The 11,410-nt window shown below is 48.5% G+C and overlaps 1 protein-coding gene across 1 annotated transcript; it reads right to left on the bottom strand.

The window, feature by feature from the left end:
• Positions 1-1,851: 1,851 nt before the first annotated feature.
• hpf1 (histone PARylation factor 1) lies at positions 1,852-6,844 on the bottom strand. Its single transcript, XM_084454764.1, has 8 exons — positions 6,783-6,844; positions 5,655-5,841; positions 5,115-5,301; positions 4,803-4,901; positions 4,499-4,652; positions 3,049-3,136; positions 2,527-2,699; positions 1,852-2,120 (listed from the first exon to the last, which is right to left on the bottom strand). The coding sequence occupies exons 1-8, from the start codon at positions 6,822-6,824 to the stop codon at positions 1,986-1,988; spliced, it is 1,065 nt and encodes a 354-aa protein (XP_084310890.1). The 5' UTR covers positions 6,825-6,844; the 3' UTR covers positions 1,852-1,985.
• Between the last annotated feature and the right edge of the window lie 4,566 nt (positions 6,845-11,410).

Below are 11,410 nucleotides of genomic sequence, written 5' to 3' on the forward strand. Positions count from 1 at the left end.
AGAGAAATGAAAGATGGGAGTTGAGATGTTTCTACAACTTGGGAGTCCACCTGTGTTAAATTCAATTGATTGGACATGATTTGGAAATTCACACACCTGTCTATAGGGCTTGGGAAAATGTAGTCCCAGACACGACCATCTTGTTTCTACACAGGTGTATCTATTTGTCTGATTGGCTCTACTGCATAGAATCCTATGCAATCAGACAAATAGATACACCTGTGTAGAAACAAGATGGTCGTGTCTGGGACTACATTTTCCCAAGCCCTATATAAGGTCCCACAGTTGACTGTGCATGTCAGAGCACAAACCAAATGTTTGTTTTTGCAAGTGAAGAGGACAGTGTGCTGGAGTCTTTTCTTTATTTCAGTCAGCCTGTATGGTTTCTCCGACACACCTGCCCGCACAGATGTGCAAAAAGTTTGTTCTTACAGAGCAAAACCAAGCCATGAAGTCAAAGGAATTGCCTGAAGACCTCTGAGACAGGATTGTATCAAGGCACAGATCTGGGGAAGGGTACAAAAAAATTCTGCAGCACTGAAGATACCAGCAAGCACAGTGGTCTCCATCATTCATAAATGGAAGAAGTTTGGAACCACCATGACTGTTACTGAGCAATCGGGGGAGAAGGGCCTCGGTCAGGGAGGTGACCAAGAACCCGATGGTCAATCTGGCTCAGCTCCAGCCTTCCTTTGAGTTGATGATGGATGTGTAGAGTACTATCATTTTATTAACAGTCTGCAACCTTGAAAGGTGTTGGACAAGTACTCATGAGTCCATGCCTGCACAAACACATACGATCTCAGATGTTTACGCTTTTTGTTTATAAAAAATGCAAACACATTAGCTCAGTGAGATTACAACACAGCAGCAAACACAGTATAGTGTCGACCAGACAGACTACAGTTCCCCATATTTGTACTGTGGTGGGTCTTGGCAACAAACTAAATTGGCTAGGCAATCAGGTCTCTGACCACATCTGGAAGACTTCTGTGATATATCACTTGGTGACATGAGAAGGAACACTCAAAGTAATGACCTCGTCATGCCTCGGACAGACATTTGTCTTCTGTCTCTGTTCTGGCCGGAGGAATTGGATTTTTTGTGCAAATCTTCCTGCCAAACTTGTCCACTGTCCACCAACATCTTATATTAGTATATCATTACACAAGTACTTGGCCAAATTAACATCCGACCAAGACTACAGGCCTCAATTATAGCCAGAGGGGACATGATCCAACCGCATGCTGAGTGGGATCGGAGCTGCGTGTTGAGCTTCCTGTTCTCAACACGCAGGACCAGGGCTGATGAGCTGTGAAAATAGGCCAGTGAGGGAGATGGGAGACGTAGAGGATGGGAAAGGGTCAGGGGGAAGGTCCAGTGCCAACACTGCTAATAGTGCTCAATAAATAGATCTTTAGACTTCAATATTGAGACTGTCTGACTCCCTCCTAACATGGAAGACTGTTTCAGAGAAATGGAGACTTATCTGAACATGTATGATGGCAGATTAGCTGGAAGGGTTGTAGAAAGGCATCACAGGAAATGGGAGACATACAGTAGAAGATAGGAGTGATGTAACTTCTATGTCTTCTATAATAACTCAGTGGAGACCCAGTCCGTCTATTCTCATTGTTGTAGAGTTCCTAGCTGATTCAATACTGTATTCAACCAGTAGGGGGAGCCACACAATCACTTGGACAGAGGTATGACAGAACCTGCAAGGTGTTGTATAAGTTAGAAGCCCATGCCTGCACAAATACACACATATATTGGGTCAGACATTTAAAAATATAATACTTTATTAGACATCTACCTTTAGCACACAAAGACAAATACAGTTGGTACCAATAAATGGTGGCAGCAGCACCGTATCATCATCATCATCAACAACAACGACAACAACCACAATAAAAACAAAAGTGGCAGAGAGCTGACAAAAACCAGAATCCATCTCGTCTCTCGCCGCCGTCCTCCGCTCCGGCTCACCTGGTGGCGAGCTGGTCGAGGTCGTCGTGAGTGCGGTTGGACAGGTGGGCCTCCAGGATGTCCCCGAACAAGCCCCTCTTCAGCAGGCTGTAGGCCATGGGCAGCAGCTGCCTCACCACCTTGTAGAAGTACTGGAGGCAGGAAACGGGAGGGTGAGGACGACAGACACAGAACGGAGGGCGCGCGCGAGTCGCTACATGCTAGCAATAATGGATTATATAACCAGAGGTCCTCTTCTGTCCTGTCTGGTGTTCTTGCACCATGTTTTATTGTCGTGAACCAACAGACCAAGGCAAATTCCTTGCCAACAGACCAATGAATGCAAAGTGTAAACCTACATGGCTGAATAAATCTGAATAAATCTTCTGTATTTACTACGTCTGTTTATGTAGGGACACAGGAAAGGTACTCGGAAGAAGTAATGGGTCTGTCTCTGTGACACTCGCATTCACGGTATGGTGTTTTGGTGAAAAGTGAATGGACGAATGAAAAGCGCTCGTTCGTTTAGTTTTTTGCGTGTGTGCGCGTGACACTGACGTGCGAGCCGTAGCAGAAGAGGTCTATTCCCAGTTCGTAGCCCATGCCGTAGTCACACTCGTCGTTGGCGAACTGGACGAAGGTGATCATCTCCTGGAGCGGCCCGAAGGCCTTGGTCCTCTCGTCGTCGTCGCGCGCCTCGGCGATGGCCTTGCAGATCCTCTTCAGACCCGCTGGAACAGAAACATGGAGGGGGGGGGGCGACAACAACAACAACTTGGTCATCTACTACTGTCATTCTATTGGCATAATAATGTATTTTCATTGTCATTGTATTTTCATCCTCCTTCCTTTGGTCACCTTCATGAATTGCAACAGAAAAAACAACAACAAACGCCATTTTCTATTCTGCCGTCGTCAGGGCCACACACACACGCACAGAGGGGGGAAGGAAACGGATAAACAAACACCTCTAATGTTCGTCATCACATCATCAGTCTACCCATCGTCTACCTCAGCGAGCTTAGTCTATTGATTTACACATACGGGGTTAGAACAGTGCTAAAACAAACACTCTCTTACCGTCTGTTTCGGGCAGCTCCCGGTACCCCACGTCGTTCTTGTCTACGGGGACAACGATGCCCGCTCCGTGAAACGTCTTGGTGACCACCTGGGCAGTGACGGGAGTCTCGGGTCAGTAGGGCACAACGCGTGGGCTAGAGGCAGGCTGCATGTCCTGTTCTACTGTACTATACTCTAAACTGTAGGATGTAGGCTGGATGTCCTGTTCTACTGTACTATACTCTAAACTGTAGGATGTAGGCTGGATGTCCTGTTCTACTGTACTATACTCTAAACTGTAGGATGTAGTCTGCATGTCCTGTTCTACTGTACTATACTCTAAACTGTAGGATGTAGGCTGCATGTCCTGTTCTACTGTACTATACTCTAAACTGTAGGATGTAGGCTGGATGTCCTGTTCTACTGTACTATACTCTAAACTGTAGGATGTAGGCTGCATGTCCTGTTCTACTGTACTATACTCTAAACTGTAGGATGTAGGCTGGATGTCCTGTTCTACTGTACTATACTCTAAACTGTAGGATGTAGGCTGGATGTCCTGTTCTACTGTACTATACTCTAAACTGTAGGATGTAGGCTGCATGTCCTGTTCTACTGTACTATACTCTAAACTGTAGGATGTAGGCTGCATGTCCTGTTCTACTGTACTATACTCTAAACTGTAGGATGTAGGCTGGATGTCCTGTTCTACTGTACTATACTCTAAACTGTAGGATGTAGGCTGCATGTCCTGTTCTACTGTACTATACTCTAAACTGTAGGATGTAGGCTGCATGTCCTGTTCTACTGTACTATACTCTAAACTGTAGGATGTAGGCTGGATGTCCTGTTCTACTGTACTATACTCTAAACTGTAGGATGTAGGCTGCATGTCCTGTTCTACTGTACTATACTCTAAACTGTAGGATGTAGGCTGCATGTCCTGTTCTACTGTACTATACTCTAAACTGTAGGATGTAGGCTGGATGTCCTGTTCTACTGTACTATACTCTAAACTGTAGGATGTAGGCTGGATGTCCTGTTCTACTGTACTATACTCTAAACTGTAGGATGTAGGCTGCATGTCCTGTTCTACTGTACTATACTCTAAACTGTAGGATGCAGGCTGGATGTCCTGAATGAACCACCAACCTTCCGTGGGAACATGCATACACACTGCCAGTCCAAAGAGGAATTCCCTGGAAGGAACAGCCTTCTTCAGGACATGTTATGCTCTAAAGAAGGCTCTTTAGCCATTTCTTTATTCGTGCCAAATATTAAATAATGAGTGGAAATGCAAGCAATCCGTCTTTTGCATTCAATTCTTTATAATGGTTAAAATTATTGTTGTAATGATCATAATTTGCAGTAGTAGCATTCATAGCCGTGGTAGCATTATAATGAATGCACCATTGGTGGTATTTTGTTTGGCCGTGTTTGTTTGCTGGCGTCTTGACACGTCCGCTCCTACCTTCTTGTCCCTCAGCTTCATGCCTTTGGTCTTCTGCTCCAGGGAGAAGCCCAGGGTCTCCGCCCTCTCCCTTAGCTCCGCCTCCAGGGTCCCCAGGGCCCCACCCCCATGCTTAGCTCCACCCCGTTCTTTCCTCTTCTTCAATAGAAACTGGCTGCGAGGGTTGAAGAGGAATATGGGGGAGGGAGAAAGAGAGGGTGACAAGACAAGAGGGATTATGAGATGCATCACCGCTGGAAATGATCTTGGCTTTTGACGTTTGTAGGCTCCCGACTCGCTCGGCCAGGAGGGTAACGTTACTCACTAGACAGCGGCAAACAGGTTGTCCCCTATCTGGGTGATGGCGAAGCCCTTCTTGGCTTCGTTCTCGCCGACGAAGGCGGGCAGCGAGTCCGGGGAGTCTCTGCGAAACAGGGGCACACTTACTTAAAGACACGGGCACAGGTGCGCGACCGATCGGAGACGAAGACAGCCAGACGAATGGACAGCGAAATGGACAGACGGATAAATAAAGAGAAAGAAGGAGTAAGAAAGAGAGAGAGAAGGATGGATCAAGTCAAGCCCCCCGCTTCCTCCCTGCCAGTTCAGCCCAGCCCTGGCTGTCCCGCCCGCGTACCTGTAGTAGCCCATGTGGTGCTGGCTGTCCACGCTGCCCCGCAGCACCGTCTGCAGCTCGGGGGGGTCGTAGAAGTACCGCCAGTGCAGGTGGAAGTTGGGCTGGCGCCCCGGCAGCCCTCGGTGGGCCTCCGTCAGGATGTCGAACGGGCCAACCAGACGCAAACCCAGGGTGTCTGTCAAGGCGTCTACAGGGATGGAGAGAGGGGGAGGGAGAAGGAAAGAGAGAGAGAGAGTAGATGGGGCGGGGGAGCATGGGAGAGTGGTGAATAAAATACATTTAAAGTGCCTTCAGTTCTCCACAAGTGAAGTCGAGCTTTGGATGGCATTTAGAACCAGTAGTCAACTAGACTCTCAAAGTCTGGCATCGCGAAACTCGTATTCAGCTATCCAGTATAGGCTGGGTTGATGATGGCTAAGCACAGCTCCCACCTCAGTCAAAGCTTCCAAAGGTAAAATTGGCGAACATTTCCCTGGGGAACGCCATGCTGTTTAAGAGGAGAGAGAGACGGGTGCTCTAAAAATAAAGGGCCTACCCTACCCCGAGGGTCGTCAGGCCGCAGGCGCCTGCAGAACTCCCAGAAGTGGTAGAGGTCTTCAGGCATCCGTAGTTTGTACAGTCGCTCCACCTCCTCCCTCAGCTCAGAGCGCACCTCGGCCAGCGGCCTCGCCGGCTCCTCCTCCGAACCGGCCGGTCTGGCTTTCTTCATCTCCCCATTGGTCGACTCCTGTCGGTCACAGCGCAGTCAGGAGACCGGGCGTTATTCACCAGGCACGTTTTGAATGGTTCCATATGGAAGCTAGAAGCTAACTGTCCGGGTTAAACGCACTCAGTTTACGGCAGCCACTAAATGCAGCACTAGCTGCACATAATACTAAAGGTAGCTACAGTTAAAGGTTCAGTTCTCTTGTTCTGAATTCCTTGATACTTTCATGGACACGTTAAGGCTGGACAGAATGTATGGTGTAGTGTTAGTGTTTTACATATGGATGTTAAGCAGTGGTTACATACGGTAACTTATAATACATTTTTTAGCTAGATATGGTAAATTGGCTATACATGTCTTGATGACAGGCGTAGCCTAACTGTTTGCTAGACTACATAACAAAACCGTAAACATTAATAGCGATTGTGTATTATCTGTCTGAGTGTCTTACCTAAGCGGACTAACCAACCAACGTTAGCCAGCATATCAGACGGAATGGCTGGCTAGCTAGCTCGCATAGCTAACGTTAGCTCCCGGCTAGTGAAACCCTAACGAGTAACGTTGGCTTCTAACATTTCAAGAACCACCACGGCTGTAACGTTTGTTCTAACTTGCAGTGGTCAGTCAATTAACACTAACGGCGTCAGCTGAAACGGTAAATACATTTTAGCTAGCCAGCCAACGTTAGCTACCAATCAGCATCATACTGGTTCATACATTGCTTCAAAGCTTGGCTAGACTAGCTGCATTTGCGTTCCAACATTGGACCCGGTCACGTTAGCTGTTCAGCTCTGACTGACAAAGCGGGGCCACTGCCATATTGACCATCCATCCAAGCTCCCTGCAAAAACTAACGGAAATAAGCAAGACCTAGCATTTGCCAAGTAACAATAAATACAATGTCTTACAAGACAGTTGCTTTATTCGGTTAGGTTTATAGTGGCTCGATTCAGAAAACGCACCTGCGGAGTAGATTTGGATTTTCTCTTCCCGCGCCCTGTCATATCTGTCCTCTTCTCGCCAGTCTCTCGTCCTTCCTTCTTCAAAATTTAATGAAAATGTCAGCTGGACGATACACGCAATTGCGCCACTCCGTGGCATGGAGGGTGGCTATCCAAGCAAGTTTGCAACGCAAATTTGTATAAACAGCAAATGTGGACTGAGATTGAGAACCTGTCCAGTGTTCATATATGCACTTACTTTAATACAGCACCGACGTAGGCCATGAAGCGTCACAGCACAACTGAATATCAAAAGCACATTGTTTGAGCTGCACCTCCTGTATCATTCCATCAACACAACCCTCATACATAAAACCCATAGCAGCATGTTATCGTTTTGAGTTATGAAAGCACTGTTTTTGTTTTTGTTTTGTAAAATAAAAAAAGAGAAGTTTCACCCTATTTTATTATTTTAATAAATTCAGATAAAAAAAGTGGTCGTCATATTCATCCTGGACTTGGCCAACATGACCCACACATGTTTGCATCTCACATAAAGTAAAAGCAGAATAAATCACCCAAATGAGTGAACCTATTCAAAAAGCAGCTTCTGGTTAGAGGTCTTTTTCAACAGCCCACTGAACACAACCCAACTATGACTAGGTGCAAATGAAACATACGAGTCATTGCACTATTGCCGTCTCACCACAGTGTGTCACTTGGTTCACTTTTGACAAGGCCACACTAAAGGGATAGGAACTCTGCAACTCCTCTCTCTACATCTTAACTGGGTAGGAGTCCAGGGAGGGAAAGAGGAAAAGATCCTCTTTGAAGGCATGATCTCCTCCTTGGTCTTCAGATGACACAAGTGTCAGGCTCTCCTCCTCCTCCTCCTCTTCTTTCTCTCCCTCAAAGTCACTCATCCGGTCGGCCGAGGGGGACGGCAAGGACCACTGGTCCATGTGACTGAGCAGGTGGGCGTCTAAGCTGGCGAACATTTCCCCACACTGCCCGCAGGCGTGGAGCTCCTCCGGTGGCGGCGGCGGGGCGGCGACCGCCACACTCCCCCTCGCCCCCACGCACGGCCCGCCGCCCGTCGCCATCGTCTCCAGCAAGTGTCGCTGGAGCTCTTGGATGCCGGCGAACGCCAGGCCGCATTCGGCGCACGCCTGCGGCCCCGCGTGCGCCGTGACGTGGCGGTGCAGGGCGGCCTCGGAGGGGAACACGCTCCTGCAGCCCCCGCAGAACAGCTTGTGGTCGCCCCTCCCCACGCGCTGCTGCAGGTTGAAGCCCTTCCTGCACGCTTTGCAGAGGAAGCAGCTCTTCTTGCGCCACCCGTTTCTGGCGGCAGCGGCGGCGCCCGGGTCGTTGATCCACTCGCACGAGCCGCAGCAGGGGCTGTAGCCCCTCACCGCCACAAAGATGGCGGGGTGCGTCCGCAAGTGGCTCTTCAGCGGCATGATGAAGGGGAACGTCCGCTCGCAGTGCCCGCAGCTGTATGTCTTAACGCGCGCCCTCGATTTCCTCGCGGCTTTCTGGGGAGCCACAAGATTGTCTTTGTTCGCGAGGGCGGCGTCGTCACAGCTATAAAGCTTGGCGCAGGCATTCAGCGGTTTCTTTCTTCGGCCTCTCATTTGCAGACAGCGCAGGTACAGCGCCCTCATCCGGTTCTGTACCCTCCAGTAGGTGAACGCTTGGACGTTGAGCTTGAACTTGCGGCTGACCTTGGCCGGCTTATCTCCGGGATCGCCGCAGCCTTCGGTCTGAGTCATGACGCTGCTGCGGGCGACACCCCTGTCGGCCGGAGCCGTCCGGCAGTCCTGTCCGGCACTCCATTTCCATTCGCACCCCACTGGCTTCTTCAGTTCAGCGTGGTCGTCCGCGCCTCCGGTCGAGTCCGAGTGCTGATCGGTCTCCGGGATCCGAAGCTGTGTGGTCTCCTTGGTGACTGGCTGAGCATCGGCAAAGAGCCAATTGTAAGGCCCCTGTTTGATATTAAGGACAGGAAGTGGGCCGGAAGGAGAGTTCTGAGGTTCTGTAACTAGTTCCTGTGTGCCGGTGTCCTCTGAGAGATGCGTCATATTCTGCATTCCAATTTTCATACCATCAGAGCAGGCATGAGAGGCCTGAGGTTCTGTAACTGCTCCCTGTGCGCTGGTGCCGTTACACAGCTGTGATACAATAATTTTTCCTGTCATATTACTTGTCTGTCCGACTGTGTTAGATTTGGGGAAGAGCCGACCACTGATGTCCTTTGTGATTGGCTCAGTATCAGCGGGCAGCCGATCAGTAGATGTGAGTGAGATAGAGTGTTTTATCTTCAGGACTGGGCAGGCCTGAGAGTCTGCAACTTGTCCATGTGAGACAGTGTAGTTCGGGAGCTGCGACACATTCCGCTTCCCCAACCTATTCTGCCTCGCGTATGTTCTTATCGGCACATTTGACTTCGGGAACAACCAATCACGCCTTTTCAGTTTGCTGTCAATGGCAGCGATTGGGCATTCCCCAGAGCTCTGAGATTCTGTAACAGATCCCAAATGTGACACATTCTTCCTCACAAAGATAATCTGCCTATATATCCGTTTTGGTTTGTCTGGCTCGACTCTGGGTGGACATAGCGACCATACGTGCGCTATCAAGGGATCAGGTGCTTCTGTGTTATTGAACAGTGGCTCTGTCTGCTGTTCAACTTTCACCTCAAGGATCCTGTCTGTCTCCTGCTCAACTTTCACCTCAGAGATCCTGTCTGTCTTCTGTTCAACTTTCACCTCAAGGATCCTGTCTGTCTCCTGCTCAACTTTCACCTCAGAGATCCTGTCTGTCTTCTGTTCAACTTTCACCTCAAGGATCCTGTCTGTCTTCTGTTCAACCTTCACCTCAGGGATCCTGTCTGTCTTCTGCTCAACTTTCACCTCAAGGATCCTGTCTGTCTCCTGCTCAACTTTGACCTCAGGGATCCATTCTGCTTTCTGCTCAACTTTCACCTCATGCATCCTTTTTGTTTTCTGCTCAACTTTGACCTCAGGGATCCTATCTGCGTGCTGCTCAACTTTGACCTCAGGAATCATATCTGTCTTCTGCTCTACTTTGACCTCAGGGATCCTATCTCGGGTGACCAGGGGACCAAGGTCAACACCCAGACCAGTGCCGTTCACATGGCAGCGCTCTAGTCTCACGTAACAGGGCGTGCACATTGGATGCGCAGACTTCACCCTCCTGCTGGCGGTCCGTGGGTGTGCTGTAGTCTTTAATGGCGCCATTTTGTGTCCCCTCCTGCGGCCCCCCCGATCCCACACCGGGTTTCGCATCATCTCGGTTTTATCTTATGGCCGCTAGGGAACAAGGCAAACACAGAGAGAGTTACTAACATAATGTCATAAGGCATAAGGCAATCTATGCATGCACAGTATTGAAGTCCAAGACAAATTTCCCTAAGAGGACAATAAAGTATATCGTATCGTATAATGTCACACACATTCATACCAGGCAACGGTGACAAACTGTGAGCCCCCTCTTCCTGACACCTTTAGCTGCAGACTGATCCTGTCACCGAGTGATTCTGGGTGGGTCCCTTACTACCAGCATCCATCAGGCTGTTCACTGCATCCCCTGCCTGGCTGGACACTAGGACCTGAGTCAGCTTGGAGGGACCTAAGACGGTTTGTTTTTTGGGCCCGGTCTTGGGCAGGATGGTTACACTTCACTTGACATGGACACACTCCTTATTTGATTTGACTGTAGGTACTGCACTCCTGTAGCCTACAACTTGAGTTCATAGACTTGTATTGTGTAGGCCTATTTTGTGTATTTACCTACTGTAAATTAGTCCCTGATTGTGCCTTTTTGTTGTCCTTACTAACACAACATAAATATAGTAGCTACCTATCCATCTGTCTGATCTATCTCAATACAGTAGCCTACAGGAGTAACTGCAGTTCCAAGTGCTATGGAGATACATAAATAAATTCCCATGCAAAGTGCTGGGCAATCATGAACTGCAGAGCATGTTATGCCAAGGATGACAAAAAAAAACATTTTTATTCGGCTATTTTCAATGTTGTGTGAGAACCCAGTTCAAAGAGAATCGATGCAAGAACTGACTTCAAGAAAACAAACAAATGATAATTAGTTTCGATTCTATAAAATCTGCATTATCAAGCAGCCGACGTGCAATAACAGCCCGCACCCATATCCCCCGTTTTCGGCTATATCCACATGGTCAAAATAATCACACTCCAGTTCGTTCACTGTGTTCGGCTGGAGCTCAACCAGCATCAGAGCTTACCGGAGCTACAGCATTGGGAGCGGTGAGGGATCGGTGTTTGTGGAGGGGAGCGCTGCTGTAATACGGACCAACCGTGGCATAACCTAACATAAGGTGTAGTCATAATACCTCCATGGTTTAGTAAAACGAAATTGCAATATTACCAGTCCACATAGCCTAATTAAAACGTTGCCAACTTACAGCTTCGGTCGACTTCCTGCACAAAGTTCTTCGGTGGCGGGTGGTAATGACGAATCGAACACGTTCGTAGAAAAGTGCTGCCACCTACAGGCCATAGAGTCCGTGTTGTTCATTCGATTTGTTTCACCCAATCTCACTATATATATATATATATATATTTTTTTTAATACTCATGTTTTCAATT

This window comes from Borostomias antarcticus (assembly GCF_949987555.1).
Source record: "Borostomias antarcticus genome assembly, chromosome: 20".
Taxonomy (NCBI): domain Eukaryota; kingdom Metazoa; phylum Chordata; class Actinopteri; order Stomiiformes; family Stomiidae; genus Borostomias; species Borostomias antarcticus.